General features: G+C 52.4%; 2 protein-coding genes across 5 annotated transcripts; both read left to right on the forward strand.

The window, feature by feature from the left end:
* The first annotated feature begins 572 nt into the window (after positions 1 to 572).
* Positions 573 to 7,093, forward strand: LOC133469143 (BTB/POZ domain-containing protein KCTD5-like). The gene is made up of 6 exons (XM_061755852.1): positions 573 to 1,273; positions 2,800 to 2,908; positions 2,997 to 3,088; positions 3,175 to 3,270; positions 3,871 to 3,996; positions 4,505 to 7,093. Exons 1-6 carry the CDS (start codon positions 704 to 706, stop codon positions 4,532 to 4,534), a joined length of 1,023 nt encoding a protein of 340 aa, XP_061611836.1. The 5' UTR covers positions 573 to 703; the 3' UTR covers positions 4,535 to 7,093.
* Positions 7,094 to 8,435: 1,342 nt separating this feature from the next.
* On the forward strand, positions 8,436 to 20,753 carry LOC133469131 (antigen peptide transporter 2-like). 4 transcript variants are annotated; one of them, XM_061755810.1, is made up of 12 exons: positions 8,436 to 8,841; positions 10,399 to 10,884; positions 12,762 to 12,876; positions 14,749 to 14,879; positions 15,166 to 15,371; positions 15,723 to 15,920; positions 16,000 to 16,128; positions 17,922 to 18,113; positions 18,184 to 18,357; positions 19,514 to 19,673; positions 19,770 to 19,995; positions 20,421 to 20,594. In XM_061755810.1, exons 1-12 carry the CDS (start codon positions 8,742 to 8,744, stop codon positions 20,458 to 20,460), a joined length of 2,157 nt encoding a protein of 718 aa, XP_061611794.1. In that variant the 5' UTR covers positions 8,436 to 8,741; the 3' UTR covers positions 20,461 to 20,594. The 4 variants fall into 4 exon arrangements, with proteins under 4 accessions (XP_061611794.1, XP_061611792.1, XP_061611795.1 ...); XM_061755808.1 differs by having other exon boundaries at positions 19,859 to 20,309; positions 20,421 to 20,561; XM_061755809.1 differs by having other exon boundaries at positions 8,505 to 8,841; positions 19,859 to 19,995; positions 20,421 to 20,753.
* The last annotated feature ends 1,405 nt before the right edge of the window (positions 20,754 to 22,158 follow it).

The raw sequence follows: 22,158 nt of genomic DNA on the forward strand, positions 1-22,158 counted from the left end.
TAAATTGAGAGGTAGGATATAAACAGTGTGCATAGTGCCTGCTGTATGTCGATATGCATAACACGCAGTATATGTAACATGTAAAACAGTATTGCACAGTCCTGAAGTATTTAAGCCGACAACAGCTGGAGACTTTTGATAGAAATGAGTAGGAAACGGTATGAAAGATAAGTGTGCCTGTTGGAGAAGGATTTCCCATGAGGAAGAAAAGTTGCTGGGTGCTCTCTAGTCTAGATAGTCTAGTCTGGTGCACTCGTCCCGTCTCCATCGCCATCGCGCCGCCACCACCTTCTTCAGGACTCGATGCATCCTGTTTGCGGCCCTGGCAACTTGCAACTCGTCCTGAACGATCGCTGCAGCCCGACTAAGACTGGAAACTTTGATTTAGTCGGCACCAGAAACTGAGCATGAATCACACAATTCGAAGTTGTATTGTTTCATTTGCGTCATTGCATTGAAGACTGAATGGGAATAGTGTACAGTCATTTGACATTGTTTTCAACGACGTTTCTGGTGGGTGGCACATGTTTCAGACCATACTATTATTTCCATCGATGTAAGCACGAGCGGTTCGTGGTTATTTATCTGTGTGACTATTTCTTTGGTCGAGACTTGTTGACGCATTCTTCCCAATAGCGTCTTCGTCTAGGCTTCTTCTCTTTCTCTGTCAACACGACGCAACACTGCTGCCCCCGCAGGCAAAATGCGAAACGACAGCTTCCATCTGAGCTGGTCCCCGTTACGTCACGCGCTCGCCCTTCCAACCCCGGAAGTGTTGCGTTTGCGTGAGCGACGTCAAATGTCGCGGACGAGCCGTGCCGCCGCAGTTGACGTCATCGAGCTCCCGTCCTCCACGGCGTGTTCTGGTTCGGCGGCGGACGGGAAGCAGCGGCCGCGGTGCTTTGTGGGTCCGCCGCCGTCGCTCTTCCGAAGGGTCGCGAGGGAGCGCGACGTCATGGCCGAGCTGCTGCAGGTGCTCGACGCGGCCGAGCAGGCGGACCACCAGCACCACCTGCACCACCGCGACGTCGTCCGCGGCTCGGCTCGCTTGCCGCTCGGGCCGGCCGCCGTCCGCTCGCCGACTTCCTCCGAGTCGGCCGACAAGCCGCCGCCGCCGCCGCCGTCGCCGGGGCCGGGGCCGGGGCCGCTCGGCTGGGTGCGCCTCAACGTGGGCGGGACCTACTTCGTCTCCACCAAGCAGACTTTGTGCAGGGAGCCCAAGTCGTTCCTGTTCCGACTCTGCCAGGACCACCCGGACCTGGACTCCGACAAAGTGAGGCGCTCCCCACCCACCAGTATCGTGGTCCGCACGACACAGAGGCCATTACGTGTCCTACTAGATTGAGACATGACATGGCCGTTTAGTAGAGCCAATGCAAAGATGAACCGATGCCACGTATGTTTCGCACCGGTAAAAAGTCAAACAAAAGGCGAATTGTGCTTTTTATGTGGAAAGAAGAAAAGTCTTCTGGTGTGGCCACATGGGGGCAGTATAAGACAGACAGACAGACAGACAGACAGACTGTTCATTGAGGCGTTATTTTGAATTCCTCAGGATGGCAATCATATTGTAGCCAGCCGAGCGTGTCCCGCTTAGAACTCGTCAAGTGGCATTCATAATGTCTTAACTCTTTGTAGCTCATCAGTACAGCGCTAATGTTCGTCGCTCTCTCCAGAGGATCAAGAATATATGGCTGAAATGTGATTACTGTTATATTGTTTGTCTACATGTTGTTGAACCATTTGTGTTCAATCCGTTGCTAAGTGGTTAAAGCGCCGCAACATAGATGCTTATTAGCGTTAGCTTAGCCTTTCTTTAGGCAGCTGTTTGGCTGTTTTAAATGAGCACCGCTGTGTCCAGGTGGAGTGATTAGGCAGTCGGCAATGAGTAAAGCAATCATTTACACATGTTACAAAACTACTGTATCCAAGTCCACGATATCAAAAGCCCTATATAGGGAAATATATCTATTTGGGCTCCACCGATCATGTTTTTTTGTTTTTTTTTAGGCCGAAGCCAATTCCGAATAAAATTCCCATAACTGATTAATCGGTTGATCCATCCATCCATTTTCTGAGCCGCTTATCCTCACGAGGGTCGCGGGCGTGCTGGAGCCCATCCCAGCTGTCATCGGGCAGGAGGCGGGTACGCCCTAAACTGGTTGCCAGCCAATCGCAGGGCACATACAAACAAACAACCACGCACACTCACACCTACGGGCAATTTAGAGTGTTCAATTAACGTGCATGTTTTTGGGATGTGGGAAGAAAGCGGAGTGCCCGGAGAAAAGCCATGCAGGCGCGCGGAGAACATGCAAACTCCACACAGGCGGGGCCGGGGATTGAACCCGGCTCCTCAGAACTGTGAGGCTGACGCTCTAACCAGTCGTCCACCGTGCCACCTAATCCCTTAACGCTTAAAACAATAAAGATATGAAAGACAGGCAGAACGTTTTACAATACTTTGTACTTTTAACTTTACTACAGCGAGAAAAATTGGCAAAAAATGATTTATGTATTAATGTGCAAAAAAAATTTGCAAAAATCACCAACTGTTTTTTTTTTATTTATTTGTTTTTGTTGGTTATGTTGTCATGTGGTGTTGTGTAAAAAAAAAAAAAAAAAAAGTTTTTTAAATTGGCCGATTAGAAAAGGCAAATATTGGCTGATTAATCAGTCGCATCCTAAAGTGTGTGTGTGTGTATATATATATATATACATACATACATACACACACACACACATACGCACGCACACAATATCATGCTGCTTCTTGTTCTTGTGTGTTATTTTGTGCAGGACAGCACAGGGGCCTATTTGATTGACAGGGACCCCACCTACTTTGGACCAATCCTCAATTATCTCCGCCACGGAAAGCTGATCATGGACAAGAACCTCGCTGAGGAAGGTAAGACACGCCAGAGGCAGTCCGTCACGTTACGCGCACGCCAAACACACGTGTGTGTGTGTGTGCGTGTGTGTGCGCGCGTCTTCAGGCGTTCTCGAAGAGGCGGAATTCTACAACATCGCCTCCCTGGTGCGTCTGGTGAAGGAGCGCATAAGGGACAACGAGAACCGCACGTCGCAGGTAGGCACCGCCGGCGAGCCCCTGCCGCTCTGTTCGCGTTTGCCGTGTTGTCATGGTTACGCCGCTCTGTGCGGGACCTCCCGCAGGGTCCCGTCAAACACGTCTACCGCGTCCTGCAGTGCCAGGAGGAGGAGCTGACTCAGATGGTCTCCACCATGTCGGACGGCTGGAAGTTCGAACAGGTGAGCTTTAGAGATGCGTTTGAGACAATTGAAGAGACGGTATGAAGTAACAAGTCGTGAGAATTTCCATGACGAAATGGGTATGAAGCTAACTGACACGACAGTCAGGTGTGTTGATGTGGCAAAACGGGTATGGAGACGTATGGACGTAGATGACAGGACGTGCGGGTGTGACGATATGCGAGAGGACGTGATTAGACCGACCCTGGTATGAAGACACGGGAAAAGATGGCTATGAAGATAGGTGAGAGGACGACGGGATGAAGACGTGTGATGGGCAGGAAGACGCGTACAAAGTCGAGTGACGGTTTTGAAGATACGAGAAAAAATGGGTATGACGCTAACTGACGAGACGAGAATGAATGAAGGATGCGTGAAGACACGACGAGACGGGTAGGAAGACGTGTGAGGAGAGGGCGTGACGACAGATGAGAGGACGGGTACGCAGGCAGGCGAGAGGAAAGTATGAAGGCAAGACGGGCATGAAGCGAGCTCACGTGACAGCTTTGAAAATGGGTGTGACGACAAGTGTGAACGACGCGGGTATGGAGGCGCGCAACCCTTCTCTTGACCTTTTCTCTTCACGTTTTGGTAAATCAGCTGATCAGCATCGGCTCGTCCTACAATTACGGCAACGAGGACCAGGCGGAGTTTCTGTGCGTGGTGTCGCGGGAGCTCAACAACGCGGCCAACGGCGTTGTCATGGAGCCCAGCCAGAAGGCCAAGGTGGGTGCGCTGGCTTCACTTTGGTTAAATGTACGGACGCCGTGGTGTCTCTGTTCCCGGCGTTACTTTGCGTTAGCCTCAAACTGTTTTGGGAATTCTGAAGTCGATTTTGGGCAAACGGACGCTTGCGTGGAAGTCGGCTGTTCCGCTCGTTCCGGGCAAGGCGAGCGGATGCGTCGTTTCACGAAAAAGCCCAAAAAGACGATGCCTCGTGCGGGAGATCAACCCTATATATATTCGTCCAAAAATCATTCTGAGAGAGATGAATAATCCAAAATGATACATTTAAAAAAAAATAAAAAATTGCTCGCCCAATTACGATGGGGTCAATTATCCGCGGATCTTCGCTCTCCCGGTCCGGCCCTGTCCCTAACCCTCCAATAGCGGGCGCCCACTCTACTCGTGTCCGTCAAATGAAGTGACTTCCAAAAGGAAATTCAGCGGGCTGTGTCTTTAGCGTTTTTGATGAGATGAAATGAAAATGACCGCGCGGCTTTTCCTTGTGCAGATCCTGCAGGAGCGAGGCTCACGCATGTGACCACGCCATCCGATTGGAGCACGGATGCCGGTCATCGTTCCAGGCTACTTCCTGTCCCGTTTGGCGGGAAAATACCTGTCAACCGAGGTGGGACGCTTCCCATTGGATGTCCATCACTTCTGTTTCCACAGGAAGTGACGCGTGGTGGCGTCTCTTGACTTCCCGTCTCGCTGTCACGCGTGCAGTTTGACCCTGGCATATCGTCGCATGTTGGACGTTGGCCCCGCCCCTCGCCATCATTTGGTCACGTGGCAGCAAAGGTGGAGCAGCGTGAACAAACACTCGCCCAGTTTGGCCAATCACGTCGCATTTTCAGCTTAGTAAAAGTTCATCTCTACGCTTTCGGACGATAACGGTTGGACGCCAACTTTCTGGATCAGTTCGTGACTTTGATGTTACTTGCCGCATTTTTAAAATGAGCATCAAATGACATTTGAAATGCTAACATGCTAGCATTAGCATGCTATGTTGCCAACTAGCAGCGAGCTGTCGATGTGACGCGTGCATGTGCGTGTTTGTCAGACCTGATTATCATGCTAACACAGCGACCAGCACCGTGCTAGCAGGACGCTCTCCGCTTAGCATGATAGCATGTGTTAGCATTGCTGGCCACTGAAGATAGGAGGAGACATCGTTAGATGTTAACGGTTAAGAAAAAAAATACATGGCGTTACATACAGTATATATTTACAAATACATCTAATATGTATGTGGGTTTCATAATTGTTAAGACACTTGTAAAAAAAAATTGTAATTGCCTCAGTTTTGTTTGTTAATCTCCCATGCTGAAATAGTCACGCTATAAGTCCTATTTTGGACTATTTAGAATTTTCGACCATAACAGTAAAAACAAGAGATACATTATAAATAATAAAAACATGGAAGTCCAAATCAAATGTCATCTGAACAAGATCTTGTAAACTTGTAAAATAATAATAAGCAATGATAACAACTTGCATTCTTGCCACAGTTTTGCCGAGAGAACCCACTGACAGAGCAAATGGTGGCGGCCCACTCAAATGCACCTCCGAACACGGAAGACAAAAATGGTGTCATTTGCACATTGGACGTGTTGCCCTTCAAACTCTTCAGATACAAGTGCATAAATGATCCTAACTACTCACGAAAACGACTCTTCATACCATCGTAATAACAGGAAAGACACTTGGACAAATTCATTCATATCTGCAAAATAACATTGCTTACTTTGCTGTCTGCTATTGCGTCAATGCAAAATGGCTTCCTCATCCTGGCACTTCAGATCACAGATCCCTCCGGTGTATTGCGGCAACATCATGAGGCTCTCCCCAGTGGCGTTCAAATGCGAAAGACAGCTTACGTGACTTTTGTCAAAAGAAGCAAAAAAAAAAAAGGAACTCTTTGGACACCAAGATGCATTTGTGTTCGTTTTCATGGAAAAGGTAACTCATTCACTGCCGTCAATGGCAGTGAATGACTTTTAAGCAAAAGCAGAAAACTCTGATCGATCAAAAAAATGTCATTTGCATCTTCAGAAATTGTTGCAAAGCCATCCATCCATCCATTTTCTTTACCGCTTCTCCTCACTAGGGTCGCGGGCTGCTGGAGCCTATCCCGCCCTATCTTCGGGCGGGAGGCGGGGTACGCCCCGAACCGGTCGTGAGCCAATCGCAGGGCACATAGAAACAAGCAACCATTCGCACTCACATTCACACCTACGGGCAGTCTTTGGAGTCTTCAATGAACCGACCGTGCATGTTTTTGGGACGTGGGAGGAAACCGGAGCCCCCGGAGAAAAGCCACGCAGGCACGGGGAGAACATGCAAACTCCACACAGGCCGGGCCGGGATTTGAACCCCGGTCTCCGGAACTGCGAGGCAGATGTGCTAACCAGACGTCCGTCGTGCCGGCTCGTTGCAAATCCTAAAACTTAATTGGGGACACCTAACGGCAAAGACATTTTGGCATTTGAAGTTTGAAAAATATTACTTTAGAATAATTATTTTCATAACAACTGTGATGTTTTGATGGATAACAACTGCCAGTAATTCTAATACTCATAGTATTACTAGTCAAATGGATTGATTATTTTTTTTAATTGATGAAATTCGGTGTGGCGTGTCTTTGCCGTTATTGATTAAATGATAAGAAAATGGCCCATGTGCAAATGTATACCGTATGTATTCAACTTGATCGGGGGGAGTCGATGTGTAAAAATGAAACGTTTGTGTACGAGGACACGAGAGGTTGCGGTGTGTGTGTGTGTGTGTGTCGTTTGGGGGATGCATCGGGCCTGCCGTGTCAGTGTCGTGGTGCGTGATGGGTGTGTTTGTAGGGGGTTCCATGGCCGTGTGGTGTGTTGATGTCCAACTCTACTTATCCTCCACTCGTGTTGTTTGTTATTGGCTCGACCTCGGGCTAATCACGCTAACGGGTAATTAGCCACCGAGCGACCGGCGGAAAGCTCCTGAAGACACGATTCGACGGTCATTTGTGTCTTTTACTTATTATTGCACATTGTGTCTGCAGATGTCTTTTGTTGTCATGTAACTTTCTCGCCATAAACTTTGTCTTTCCAAACCCGACTCTTCAGCTTCTTCCACCCCGCCCTCTGCTGCCGCCAACTCGTTCACCTGCCGTCAAGGCAAAAGTGACGTGACAAAATGGGCATGAAGCTTGTTGACAGGACACGTAAGAAGAGTGAAAAGATGGGTCGGAAGACAAGCAAGAGCGGATATGAAAACGGGATGAAGCGAGCTGACAAGTATGAAGTCGGGTGAGGAGACGGGTATGGAGTTAGCCTACAAGGCCGGCGTGAAGCTGGCTGACGCGACAGGAATGACAACAGGCGCCTAAAAAGCTCTAAAAGCAGTTGTGCCACTGCAGCGCCAACTAGGTGTCGTGCTAGAAAGGGAAGAGAAAGAGGAGAGGGCTTTGAGTGTTTGCGCCATACTCGGCCCACGGAGCCCCCACGCCCCGGATGGATCGTCTTACTGCAAGGATCTAAAAATCGCTTCAAGAAAACTAGACCTCGATCAACATACATTGACGTGATCCATACGTCGAAATGACACAACAGTCTACAACACGTCGATCAGATCTCGTCGCTGGGCTTGCGCACGCTTCCCGCGATGGCAAACTTCCTGCACGGCGAGCTGGGCCGGAGGGGGCAGCGACCTGGTTCTGCGCGGTGTCCTGCTCAACTGCTGCGTATGCGGAGCCGTCGCGCGGCCTCCTCGCGGGACGCCGATGGAGCGCGAGCCGCCCGTGTCGGCGCGGAGGACAGTCGCAGGACTTGACTCCAGTCGCACAAGTCACCAATTTTAGGACATGGGACTTGCTTGGCCAAATGTCTGGAAAACTCTATTTGACTTGGACTTGAACTACAGTCGTACCTCGCCCCGTGTCGCCGTTCGCTTCCTGCGAAACACAACAAACACATTCATAGACCACGTCTGACATTCGGAGGCGCTCGACACGAACGCCAGCCGCTAACCCGAAACTCTACACTCTTATTGGCTGACTCCAACGTCACAAACCAGGCCTGGCCTCCTTTTAAAGTCACACGCGTTCAAAGCCAAAGATACGACAATGTAGAACGTGAGGATGGCGGCGAGAACTTTGGCGTTGACAAGAACGTGAACCTTTTTGTTGTTTTCCAATAAAAAAGTATCTGTTATTTTAAAAGGGTTATAGAAATGCTTTCAATTGATAGCTTTGATCTCGTGCTTTTAATCGGATGAACATTTGAATATTAGAGTAGTCTTATGCGAGTGACTGCTTGGGCGACCCCTAATGTGACAAGCCAAAAGGTGCAGCGGCAATATCATTTCCATCCAGCCAGCCATTTTCTACCGCTTATCCGAGGTAGCAGGTATCGCCGGGGCAGCAGACTTCCCTCTCCCCAGCCGCTTCCTGTGACCTGGGTCGTCCCCGGAACACCTCACCGGGGAGGCATCCGAATCGGACGCCCGGCCACCTCACCTGGCTCCTCTCGATGCGGAGGAAGCTTGACATTTTCTCCCATTATTAGTTCGTCATCGAAAGAAGGTTGCTGGCCGATGACGTCATTACACGCAGCCGTCCATTGGTGACGACGTCACGCGTGTCCCGGATGTCGGACGCTCGCCGCTTTTGAACATTCATTTTTTTTCTTTTAAGATCAGCCATAAAATAATGACTATATTAATTAATATGAAAGACTAATTCAACATGAGGAGGACCTTTGATGACGAGAGGACGTGAAGAATGTGGAGCAAAGGTGGTTCTCGGCGAAAGTGAAAGTCAAAAACGAAGACGGACGAGACGCACGCGTTTGTCGCTCTTGGGTGAGTCTCAACTTACTTTGTCATCTTATTGAAGCCACGCGTTACATCGTGAGTATTTGCGAGCAACAGTATGCTTTCATGCCTAGAAAGAGGACCACAGATGCATTATTTGCCTTGAGGACGTTGATGGAAAAGTACAGAGAAGGTCAGAAGGAAGCTACATTGTGTCTTTGTGGATCTAGAGAAAGCCTATGACAGAGGACCCAGAGGGGAACTGTGGTACTGCATGCGGAAGTCTTTAGTGGCAGAGAAGTATGTTAGAAGAATACAGGACATGTACGAGGGCAGCAGAACAGCGGGGAGGTGTGCTGTAGGTGGGACGGACGAATTTAAGCTGGAAGTGGGACTGCATCAGGGATCAGCCCTGAGCCCCTTCCTGTTTACAGTGGTGATGAATAGGATGACAGACGAGGTTAGACTGGAATCCCCGTGGACCGTGATGTTTGCAGATGACATTGTGATCTGCAGTGAAAGCAGGGAGCAGCTGGAGGAACAGTTAGAAAGATGGAGGCATGCACTGGAAAGGAGAGGAATGAAAATTAGCTGAAGTCAGACAGAATATATGTGCATGAGTGAGAGGGGTGGAGGGGGAAGAGTGAGGCTACAGGGAGAAGAGAGAACGAGGGTGGAGGACTTGAAATACTTGGGGTCAACCGTCCAGAGCAATGGGGAGTGTGGTCAGGAAGTGAAGAAACGGGTCCAAGCGGGTTGGAACGGGTGGAGGAAGGTGGCAGGTGTGTTATGTGACAGAAGAGTCTCTGCTAGGATGAATGAAGGGCAACGTTTAGAAGACAGTGGTGAGGCCAACCATGATGGACGGATTAGAGACCGAAGAGACGACAGGAAGCAGAGCACATGAAGATGTTGAGGTTCGCTCTCGGAGTGACCGGGTTGGATCAAATTAGAAATGAGCTCATCAGAGGGACGGCCGAGGTTCGATGTTTTGGAGACCAAGTTAGAGAGAGCAGACTTGGATGGTTCGGACACGTCCACAGGAGAAATAGTGAGGATATAGGTAGAAGGATGATGAGGATGGAGCTGCCAGGCAAGAGAGCGAGAGGAAGGCCAAAGAGAAGGTTGATGGATGTCGTGAGGGCAGTCGGTGTTGGAGAGGAGGATGCAGGAGGGAGGCGGACATGGAAAAGGATGACGCGCTGTGCCGACCCCTAAAGCGACAGGCCCAAAGCAAAAGAAGAAGACGAAACGATTTCTGTCGTCCTCCATGAAAGCAGACCGATTTTGTGACTGTGTGTGTGTGTGTGTGTGTGTGTTTTCCCAAAAAGATATTCGCAAACATCTGCTTTTACTTTGTAAAAGAAGGGTCAACATTTTGGCCGGTTTTCTGACATGTTACTGACCAAACCAGGAAGTGAATCGTAACCAATTTATGTTTGTGCATTTTCCGCATTGTCTATTTGAAATAATCTCCTGTTTTTGAAGTTAATGTTTCTGAATATGATGAATTGATGAATGGGAAAAGCAATCGTCAGATCGATGGCTGACGACAATCACGGTCGGTCGCATCCCTAACCCGATGTGTGTCTGACTGGCTCGCAGGCTGCGAGATGTCTTCGCTCGTGCTTCTTGCGTTCCCGCTGCTGCTGGTGGACGTGTTGCTCACGTGGACCTTCCGCAGCGCTCTTCCGCTCGCGGGCGGCGCCGGCGCGGCGGAGCAGTGGGCAGTGGGCCTCAAGTGGGTGCTCCTTCACGTCGTGGCGCGCACGACGGCGGCCGGGAAGCAACGGGCGGCGGCGTACGGGCTGGCCGCGCTGCTCGCCCTCCTGCCGGCCGTCTTCCGAAGTTGCCGTGACCTGGCGGGGGCCCCCGCGGATCCCGGGGCGGGCGGCGCCCTGCGGCCGGCGCTGTGCTCGGCGCTGAGTTTTCTGGTTTGGGAGGCGGGCTTCGGCGGCGACGGCGGGTCGACGCGGGAGGGCGAGCCGCGACCGGACGCTCGCCGCCTGCTCGCCAGGCTGCTTCAGTACGTCAGAGCCGACTTCCACTTCCTGTCTGCGGGCTTCGTCTTCATCATCCTCACCGTTGCCTGTAAGTCGATCACATGACCCGCTCGCCGCCCGCACTGATGGCTAGCGATCGCTCGGCCGGCCTGTTTAAAGATTTCAAAAACGGCTTTACAAAGCCCCACCGCCTGTACAGCAGTTCAATGCGCTTTTTGCATGCCGCGCCTTCCGGTCTTGGGCTCTTTCCGGCGCTGTGAGGCAACACGAGCCCAACGGCCTGTTCGTTGGGCGTTGTGTGCTATTGTTCCATGCTGTTGTTCCCGCCCTTGTTTATTTCTCGTCGTACGATTTAGCCATGTCACGATGGTTCCGTTTGTGGCATTTGGTTGTCCAAATAGTTCAGGCAGTGGCAAGAGTCGCTTTGGCTTTCCAAGTGAAAAGGGAATACGTGACCGGTGGATCGGGAAAGTCAATCGACGGGGGAAGAAACGTGGTCGGCTACGGGTGCCTAGCGAGCATTCCAAACTCTGCGCTGATCACTTCGAATCGCCCTGTTTTGAGAAAGACTGAGCGGAAAGCATCGGATACAGAGGTGTAGTTAGGCGGAGGCTGAAACCCGCCGCAGTGCCAACTATTTTTCCTACGGCCGTCGGGACCTCAACCGTCAGCAAGAGAAGAAAAGCTCGCAGCGGCGCAGACGAGAGGTGAGGATTTCCTTGTGTAGGATGAGGATGGAGCTGCCAGGCGAGAGAGCGAGAGGAAGGCCAAAGAGAAGGTCGACGGATGTCGTGAGGGCAGCCGGTGTCGGAGAGGAGGACGCGGACACGGGAAAGGAGGATGATGCGCTGCGGCCGCTAGCCCAAAGCAAAAGAAGAAGATGCTACGACTCGATTATGGCTGCTATGCACTGGGCAGGAGGAAAAAAAGAGTTTGTCTGTACTTTGGCCGAGATGACGAGCCAACAGACGCACGGCAAAGACTTGCTGTGCGGCGTGTCGTAACGCAACTCGAGCGAGGGGCACGCAATATAGAGGAATATGTCAAAGTTTGTGCCTTGTCACTGAAACCTATATGAATATTGAATACGTCTAGTTGTGCTCAAAAATATTGGCACCATTATTTCAAGCCACGTGACAGGCTTTTGACATGCCGTCACATCGAGCCAGCGACCGCTCTCTTTTTCTGTCGTACAGCGGCTACTCGGCCGCTCGTCGTCGTCACCGACCTCCCGATCGGCTCAAACGCGTACGCTCTCTGTACGTCGAAGTTCTCCTCCTCCTCGTATTCCGACACGTCGCTCACCATTGCGTATAGAGTGTAGCGCGCCGTTTGCGTCAATTACGTCGTCGCTTCCGGTAGCCCTTGCGGTGGCTAGAGTAACCGCACCCCGGCGTCTCGCGCTTCGGGGAGGGCTCAATACGCAGCATAGAAACCTCATTTTTAGCTAAACTACGGTTGAAAGCTTGCTGGAAGTGACGTGCATGTATTACAATGCAAATATGAATTTGAACTGACCCCATAACATCTTTGTCCGCTGACCTTTAATCGGACGATATTATCCCATTTGAAATTGGCCGATTTTTCTACACATAAATGTCATGCAGTAGTGGAAAAAAAGGTTGCTAGTGTGCCCCAGTTGTTTACTAGTAGCAATGTGGAAAGATGTGCCAAAAACTGCCAGTGTGTCAAAATGCTGAGTCCGGTTTGATTGGCCCCTTCAATTTGCGGACCCAGTTAGACGAGTTCCTCAAAAGGAACCGAGTAATCCCGTTGTAGTGATACGGCAGTCGGGAATGATGCTCGCAATCATTCATCATTCGCGACTCCCCGATCACCAGGAATAGTCTTACTCGTGCGGGCAAAGAGCGTGCTCGTCCACGGACCTTCAGCGGGATATCGCTCCAACGGCTTTCCGTGCAGGCGGATAAAATGCGTTCCTGCGTGGTTGTTGTTCGTCACCAGGCGACACGTCGGTGCCGCTGTTCCAGGGCAAGGTGACGGACGTCCTCCGAGGCGGAACGCTCGACGCCGACTTCTACTGTGCCGTGGCGATGCTGGCGTGCTTCTCCGTGGGCAGGTAGCGCCGCCTCGCCGTCGCCTGGCAACAAACAAACAGCCAAACCCAACCCGAGGTCTGTCAAATCGTGAAAGACTCGGGGTTGGGAACGATAAGCCGAAGCGAGCGGATAGCCCTTCGTAAAGGCCAGATACGACCGTATCGGTAGCGGACGAGACTATCGCTACAAAATCCGCCAGGAATCCTTCGATACTTCGGTATTAGGGCAGCGGAGCGGATATCGCGAGGCGACGAATCGCTTGCCTGAAGGTTGATGCTTTTCATCTCGTCTCCGCAGGGAATGATATGTTTACAACCAAACGCGGCACTGCTGGATACTAGCCATACTACTAGTTTCACTACATTTCTCCGTAGCGTCACTGTTTCAACATCAAATCGCTTTTCACTAGTTAAGCGACTTTCGAGGTCACGGCAATACCAAAGTAGCGTTCTCCCGGGAGTTGTAAACATCGAATGCCACGTCACGTCCCTTATCTCAAGTCCGCCGTCGACACCCGGGCCGGCGGCGCAGATTGTAAACGTGCAGACAATATGGCGGACGTAGGTACATCTCGGCAATTTCCTTGGGCTGTAGCTCGGCAAACTAACGCTTCTTCTCGAGTCCTCGCGGTCCGCTTAGATGTTCGTGTTGGTACCGTGCCAGCCTAAAAAGAAACTACCGAGAGGACGCAAAGCCGGCTACGTCCCGAAGCCGACGCAACAATCGCCGGTTGAACTAAGCTAGTCGTCGCTACTTAAAAGTTCAAAAAGTCAGTCAGCACTCAGCAAGCAGCAAAAAAAAGAAAAAGAAAAAGAAAAGCATTGTGTGTGCAACGGCGGTCCTAGCTTGAATGGGACGCACGGTGTGCGAGACCCCCGTGGCTCTTTAAATATTGCCTGTGCAGAGAAAATCAGTCAAATTAATTGGTGCATTGTTATGGTCTCTTTAAAGAATTCATTATATCCATCCGTCCATTTTCTGAGCCGCTTCTCCTCACGCGGGTCCCAGCTGTCATCGGGCAGGAGGCGGGTACACCCTGAACCGGGCACATACAAACAAACGACCATTCGCACTCACAGTCACACCTACGGGCAAAATTAACGTGCATGTTTTTGGGATGGGGGAGGAAAGCGGAGTGCCCGGAGAAAAGCCACGCAGGCGCGGGGAGAACGTGCAAACTCCACACAGGCGGGGCCCGTGATCGAACCCGGGTCCTCAGAACTGGGAGGCTGACGCTCTCTCTCTCTCTCTCAGTGCCATAAAGCAACAATGCTCAGGGTCAAGTGGTCTTTGACATGTTTGAAATTAGACAAATGTCCTTTTATAGAATTGGGTTAAGTACAGGTTTCTTTATGATTAGTACATGTGCAAATGTTAACGATCAGATTTGTTTTGCACCGAATGGAGAAACGTATCGCGCCCATACTGAACCGAATTGTATATCGTTTTTGAATCGAATCCCTGCCCGTGTATCTAGATGTGTATCGAATCGGCCTCATGCCCGAGATTCACAACCCTAAAAAGAAGGAAAATGACACGAGGACGGAAAAGGATTCACGGCCGCTTCCTCGTTCGTCAGTCAGCTCGCTTCTTGGTCGGCTACGTCCCGTTTCATAATTCTCCGCATCGTGACTCGGGGAAATGTCGGATTTCCCCACGCGTGAAGATTTTTGCCATTCATATTGAACACGTTTCATATTTAAGATTGTCGGGCCTGACCCGTTTCGGACCCGAAAACCTTCTCTTAGCACACCTCGGACTGCATGATCATCTTGTAGGGTCGCCTCAGAAGTCAGAAGATCGTCTGGCGTTTGACGTTTGGTCAGCAGGGCGCAAAACCGGGACAAAAACAGGCCGATTGTGTTTGCGCACCTTCTGGTTTTTTTCCGCAGCTGCGTTTTCTCGGGCCTGAGGTCAGGATTCTTCAAGATCACGCACGCTCGCCTCAACAAGCGCCTGAAGGTGGCGGTGTTCCGCGCGCTCTTGAGCCAGGAAGTGCTCTTCTTCGAGGAGAACGATCCAGGTGAGCACGCCGTGTGACTTCCTGGGGCACAGGTTACCGCGGTAACAGAGGCGGCCAACGTGCCTCGTTGCAGTTCAGCGTTCCCTTCGGTCAGAGTGTTAAACGTACGGCCCGTGGTACGTGTGTGTTTATATCTTTACATCCTCTTTTATTTTGCTTTATTTATGTGTATTTTAATGGAGTGCTGTTTTTCTTTGTCGAAAGGTACTCCAAAATGTTTCGGGGACGTTTGGAACAGATGAATGACATTTTACGCGGTGTCCGCTGTGCGTGTGTCACATGACAGGAAGTCTTTGTTCCCGCCTGCACTCGGACGTGCACCGGATGGGCCTGACGGTGGCGCTGAACGCCAACGCGGCACTGCGCAGCTCAGTCAAGGCCGTCCTCATGCTGGCGGCCATGTCGTGTCTGTCGCCCGCGCTGACGGCGCTGGCGTGCGTCGAGATCTTCGCCGGGGCCGCCGTGCAGAAACGACAAGTCCGCCGCGACAAGGTCGAGCCCGATCGCGACTCGCATGCACACAACTAGGAGAGAGGACTAGGATGCTTACAACTAGGATTGGATGGACCTAGGATACTTGGAGCTAGGATGCATAGAACGAAGATACACAGACGTAGGATACATAGACTAGGATATATACAGTAGGATGAGGATACAAAGACTAGGAGAAAGGACTACGATACTTACAACGAGGTTATATGAAACTACGAAAGGTAGAACCAGTATACAAAGGACTAGGTTACATGGAACTTGGATACATGGAACGATTTAGGTTCCACGGAACCGGGATACGTAGCCCAGCGAAACGTCGACTTGAACGACTGATTAGGTCAATCCCGCCAGGAATCGAAGGAGCAGACGCAGGACAGCCTGGCTCGCCTCCAGAAGCTGAGTCATCAGTCGCTGGCCGGAATCCGCACCGTCCGAAGCTTCCACGGCCAATCGGACGAAGCCCGAAGATTCCGCCGAGAGCTGGAAACGCTGCGAGACGTCAGGACGCGAGCGGCGCGACACAAAGCCGTCTTTGTCCTCCTGCGCAGGGTGAGGCGTCCCCGCCGCAGGTCCGTGGCGCGCCCCGATCCCGCCGCTCACGCCTCTGTGTCCGCCTTGTGTCCGTCAGCTGGGCGGTTTGCTCACCAAGACGGCGACGCTGCTGGCGGCTCGCTCCCTGGCGTCGGGCGGGCGGCTGAGCGTCGGGACCCTCGTGACCTTCCTGTTGTTCCGGAAGCCCATGTCGCACATCCTCAAGGTGAGCGCCGTCGCCGTGCCCACGTAGCCCGGGTCGATCTCTCTGCGTGGTGTCGCGGTTTGAAGAGGGAGTCGAACTCGATGGCCGAACGCCTTCGGCGAATCCTCCTTGGCGCGCGACTTCTCCGTACTTTCTGGCTCTGCTCGGCCGCACCAGAAGTGTGTCGAATTCCCAGTAGAGTCTTTACTGTCATTGCGGTGACTCTCGGCTATGTCGCGCTTCGTCTCTCGTTTCGCCGCCGATTTTGAAGCCGTCCTTTTTCTGCGTTTTCACACAATACACACAAGTCCCAATTTAGAGTGCTGTGTGTGTGCGTGTGTTCAAGTAGCAGCTGTTTGAAGGCTTTTGCTAGGGCCTTGACCGGTCAGGATTTTTTGGAGGTCGATTCCGATAATTGGCAGAATGAAATCGGAATTCATTCACCATAATTTCTCATATGCAATAACACTTTCGAGTATAAAGCGCACCCTCAAAGTTGACCACCAAAATCAAAGTCTTCTACCCATATATAATGCCCATGACTTTGTAGCCATTGATTGATTTCTATACAATAAACGGTAACGGTCAACCTCTTGTCCTTTTCAACTCCGAGCAGTTTTCTTATTCCTACTGAGGTTTACATACTCTTAAAGAAATGTTCAATACTGTGACGCGCCTTAGGGTTTAGTTTTGCCGCAAGCTTTCCGGAGGTCTTTTCCACCTCCCACGTGACCATGCGCACGATGTGCGTACATTTTGGACCGTCAACTGGAAAGGTCATCTCCCTGGATGGCATTTGGACTCCGGGTGCAAGGTTTCAAAAAAACCCAAAAGACACAACAACAAGCTGCGGAGGGGGGATAAACACACACATAGGGTCTCTCAACATTCACATTGTTCTGGGATTAGGGGACTAACTGACATTTGAACAACTGTACAACGGCACTCGGCACACTGGGAAATCCTCTGAGAGCAAGTGACCCCGTTTTAACGATTATGTCATCAAAAAACAAGTCATAATGTGAAAATAGACACGATGTGTGTTTAGCCCCCCTCTGAAGATTGTTGTTGTGTCTTACCCGTTTTTTGTATTATTGTCTATTTGGACCTCCATCGAGTGACTTTGTATGTGGATTTAGTGTCAAACAACACCTTGTCCAGCAAAGGCCCCTCCCTCTGACAGCTACTTCTGTTTGACCCACTTTTGTGACCGCTGAGTCCGTCATTGGCTCAGAGCGCCCCCTTTCCTCTTGATTGGTTGCCTCCGTGTTGTGAGAGCCACACGTTCGTTGCGCTGACGGCGGGACGCCTCGGGAGCGGAGAGGTAGGCGGAGATCTCCGCCGGTGACGTAGATAAGCTCGAGAAATTCCGACGAGGCGATTTCAGGCCTCTCGGCGGAAAACCGTCTGGAGCTCAGGAAGGCGTGGACCATTTGAATTCCTATTTCACAAGTTTACTGAGGCACCATTGAGACAATATTACATCCCAAAGACGAGAAAAAGTTGGTTTGATCGAATAAGGCGCCTCTCATGCTTGCAACAAAAACATGAATTACAGAATTGAATCAGACATACAAACATGCCATTGATTCTATTAGTTTGGTTTGAAAAAGGGGGAATATAGGGTAGAATGAACCGGCACCGGAAAGTTAAGGTCACCTCGCCCCGTGAAGGGAATAGTTTTGATTGGATTTCCTCCAAATATTGTTGAGCATGTCGAAACGGGCTCTGCGTACAGTCAACGGTCAGATGGTTTCGCTGTCTTCCATATGGCTTTTAAGTGTTTTGGTGAGATGAATGACTTGCTCCGCCAGGAGATATTTGTGAGCTGCGGGGACACGCTGGCCACGGCGGGCATCATCTCCAAAGTCTTCGGCTACCTGGACCGGTCGCCCAAACGCCGCCCGGACGGCGGCCTGGCTCCCGACGCGCTGCGGGGCACCGTCGAGTTCCGAAACGTCACTTTCGGGTACCCGTCCGTGCCGTGGGACAAACCGGCGCTGAAGGTGAGCGAAGGCCCGGCGAGCGTGGCCCAGCGCTCGCAGGCTTTGCCCGCTGACACGCTTCTGTGCTCAGGACGTGTCCGTGGTGCTGGAGGCGGGAAAGGTGACCGCCCTGGTGGGACCGTCGGGCAGCGGGAAGACTTCACTCGTGGGACTCCTCAAGCGACTCTACGAACCTCAGCGAGGGACCGTCCTGATGGACGGACGGCCGCTGCACGCGTACCGCAACGGGTACCTGCATCGCAAGGTACCGCGCGGCTTCGGAGCTTCAAGCTAGGAACGCGAGGATGTCCGGTAGAGTGTCCGGTCGCGGTCATCGCAAAGGTCGAATCGAAGCAACTGGACCGTTCTTGTTGTTTCACCTTTCGTCCCAAAGGCTTCTTCCGTTCCTAAGTCGAGGTGTGGAGTCCCTCTCTTTATGTCGGGCGCGTGTGCTCCCCTGGGGGTGTTGCTCAGTGCAGAGAAATCAGTGTGGCGGCGACCGCTCAAATGCTCTGTTAAAGTCTAGGACGGGTTTTTCCTGCGTCGGGTTATGCACGCAAGGCAACGTGGCTGAGGGAAATGCCGAACGGTCTGGTGGTGTTTTAGAAGGAATCACAAGATTGCATTACACTTATTTTCTGCTTTTCTAGACACTCAAAGATGCTTTAGAATTTCACGCATGATTTATTCACCCAACAGCCACCGCCAGGCACGCTACTTGTGTAGCCGCAGTCCGACGGAAGCGCGACCCCTCCGGCCGCCGCCGAACAGCCGAGCGCATTCGTCCGTGGGCGACGTGGGTTAAGTGTCTTGCCCGGGGCCGCGACGACAACGGACGGGCATACGAACCGGCGACCCTCTGGTTACCCTCTGCCACGCGCCGCCCGCCGTGTTTGTCTTTATGTGCCCGACGTTGACTGGCGACCAGTCTAGGGTGAATTCTGCCTCTCACCCAAAGTGAGCCACAATAGACCCATCCATCCATCCATCCATTTTCTGAGCCGCTTCTCCTCACGCGGGTCGCGGGCGTGCCGGAGCCTATCCCAGCTGTCATCGGGCAGGAGGCGGGGTACACCCTGAACCGGTTGCCAGCCAATCGCAGGGCACATAGAAACAAACAAACAACCATTCGCACTCACAGTCACGCCTACGGGCAATTTAGAGTCTCCAATTCATGCACGTTTTTGGGATGTGGGAGGAAAGCGGAGTGCCCGGAGAAAACCCACGCAGGCACGGGGAGAACATGCAAACTCCACACAGGCGGGGCCGGGGATGGAACCCGGGTCCTCAGAACTGGGAGGCTGACGCTCTAACCGGTCGGCCACCGTGCCGCCACAATAGACCCTTCCCACCCTAGCGAACTTAATGCCGGTTATTAGGACCCCGGGGGAGCGCCGGTGTCATTTGTGCCGTTTCCTCAGGTGGTTTCGGTCTCCCAGAATCCGGTTCTGCTGCGCGGCTCGCTGCGTTACAACGTGGAGTACGGCCTAGAAGACTGCGACTTCAGGCGGGTGCGAGAGGTCGCCGTCAAGATCAAAGCGTACGAGTTGCTGGCCAAGCTGGAGGCCAACTACCACGCAGGTACGCCATCTTGAAGCAAAAACTTTGCACTTCCTGTCCACTTCCCCTCCATTTACCGTCCACTTCCTGTCCACTTACCATCTACTTCCTGTCCAGTTTCTGCCCACTTCCCTCCATTTCCTGTCTACTTTCCCTCCATTTTGCATTCACTTCCAATCCACTACCTGTCCACGTGTGGCACGCAGATGTGGGCGAGGGCGGCGGGCGTCTGTCGGAGGGCGAGAAGCAGAGCCTGGCGCTGGTGCGGGCGCTGGTGCGGGAACCGCGTGTCCTCCTCCTGGACGAGGCCGCCAGCCACATGGACGTCCGCGCGCAACAGGCCGTGAGTCACGCGGCGCCGACAGCTCGGACGCGTACGGCCAGGATACTGACCTCTGACCCAACTAGGACACACACGGCTACAAAAAAAAGACAAAAGGCAATGTTCCACAAAACCATTCGTATTCCTTCTGGCTTGAAGAAAAGGAAAAAACAAAGAGCTGGAGAGGAAGCAGCGACCCGCGGCTCGAGCGAGGCACCCCTTAAGCGCCCGCCCGACTGCGCTTCGGTTGCCCCCACTTGCCCCAATCTGACATTTCCCCTGATCTATTTGGAAAGGTCTCCACAAGTTGACCCCTGAGCTGTCTCTCAACGAGGGTACATTACATTCTGCCCTACTAGGCCACATAGATGAGGACACAAGGAATTAGGCCACATGACATATCGTCAGTCAGCCGATGCGTTGTTCTTGTTCTTGTTGTTTTGTAGGTCCTCGAGGAGGTTCTCGGGTGCGGGTGTACGGTCCTGATGGTGTCGCACCGTCTCGACAGCGCCGAGCGAGCCGACCGCGTCGTCTTCATGGAGGACGGCGTGGTGACGGAGGAGGGGACGCACGCGCAGCTAATGGCCAGGAGGGGGCGCTACCACAGACTCAGGGAGGAGCTCTTCAACCGCACTTTCGACCCGTAGGCCGTCCGGCGTTACGCAAAGCGGTCGCCGACAATTACTCAGTCAGTCATACTTACTTTATATCGCACTTTCCCTTCGAAAAATCAAGCCGCAATGCCACGGACGCACATACGCAGACGCACACTGACCCCCTCCAACACACGCGCGCGCGCGCGCACCTCCCTTCTCCCACACGTGACGTTGTGGCATCTGTACGCCTGCTGAAAGGAAGGCAACACAAGCGCGCACGTAAGGAGGGTTCATCTGCTACAGCACCCTCACATGAAAGGGAAACAAATACATCCAGCATTCAACAGTTTGCCTCCTTTTGTGTGGAGTGCGCTCCGATAACATCGCCATAGAACACCACGCACACACAAAGATTTGGTTGCGCCGCCGGTCACGAGATCTGGCGTGATCACACGTGATCTCACAAAACCCAAGAAGAAGAAGAAGAAGAAGCGCTTCCAGCGCCGGGAGCCTTGTAAAATGGCCATTTGGGCTTCCAGCTCATAAAACCCACAAAACAATTCGAATACTGTGAGGAAATCACCGATTAATAAATTAGCGTCACATTCAATCGATCCAAATAGGATATGATCGTCTTCAGTGCCTTCGCTTGAATCCCCGCCGCCTGGATGCACGGGAGTTCTGGAAAGATTTCCCAGATTTCCTTCATGCTCGCTGTCAGTTCTTCTTGGTTTTGGGTCTGGTGCCCCTCATTTTCCTCTTGATAGTACCCCATGGATTCTCAGTGGGGTTTCGATCGGTTGGCTGGCCAGCGTAACGGCGTGGGCATCGAAGCGGGTTTTGGTGGTACGGGCAGGGGCGAGGTCCCGCCGGAAGATGGAATCCGCATCGCCACCCAGATCTTCAGCAGAAGGAATCGCGACGTTTACCGACACCCGCGCTGGACGTCGCGACCGACTGTGGCTATTTCGCACCGGAGCTCAAGCAGCTCGGGTTCCGCTCTTCACCCGCCTTCCTCCGAACCCTCGGCCCTCGATTCCCGAACGAAAGGCACGCTTGACTTTCGTCGGGAAAGAGGACCTCGGGCCGCCGGCCGGCAGTCCGGACCTTCTCCTCGGCCCGGTCGAGACGCTCCCTACGTGGGCTCGACCCCGGGACCCCGACGGTCGCGGCCCGTCTCCCGGATGTTGCGCTCTTTCCGCATCTCTGCTCGATTCTCGAATCTTCTCTGATGGCTCATCCGCCGAAGCCCACGGTCATCTCTTTCGCACCGCGGTGCATCTTCTCCTGCCGCGTTTTGTCCTTCCGCCGATACGCTCGGCCGCAGCCCTCTGCGAACAGCGCCTATGAACTTTGGTGGCTCGCCCGGCCGACGGAGGCCATCGCCGCCGCTCTTCTGGCCAGCTGTCAAGTCCGCCGTCTTCCCCGTATCGAACCCAACCGAAGCAATTTAAAAACCCGTGCAGCTGCTTCGACTTTCGTAGACGATTAGCGGGTGTGGCACTCCGTTCAAAAGATTTACGGCCTGCAAAACAGTCTTCACAGTACTTGAATGTTTGGAATTCCTGATTTTGTGGGTTGTACACGC

This window comes from Phyllopteryx taeniolatus, chromosome 19, assembly GCF_024500385.1.
Source record: "Phyllopteryx taeniolatus isolate TA_2022b chromosome 19, UOR_Ptae_1.2, whole genome shotgun sequence".
NCBI classification, from domain to species: domain Eukaryota; kingdom Metazoa; phylum Chordata; class Actinopteri; order Syngnathiformes; family Syngnathidae; genus Phyllopteryx; species Phyllopteryx taeniolatus.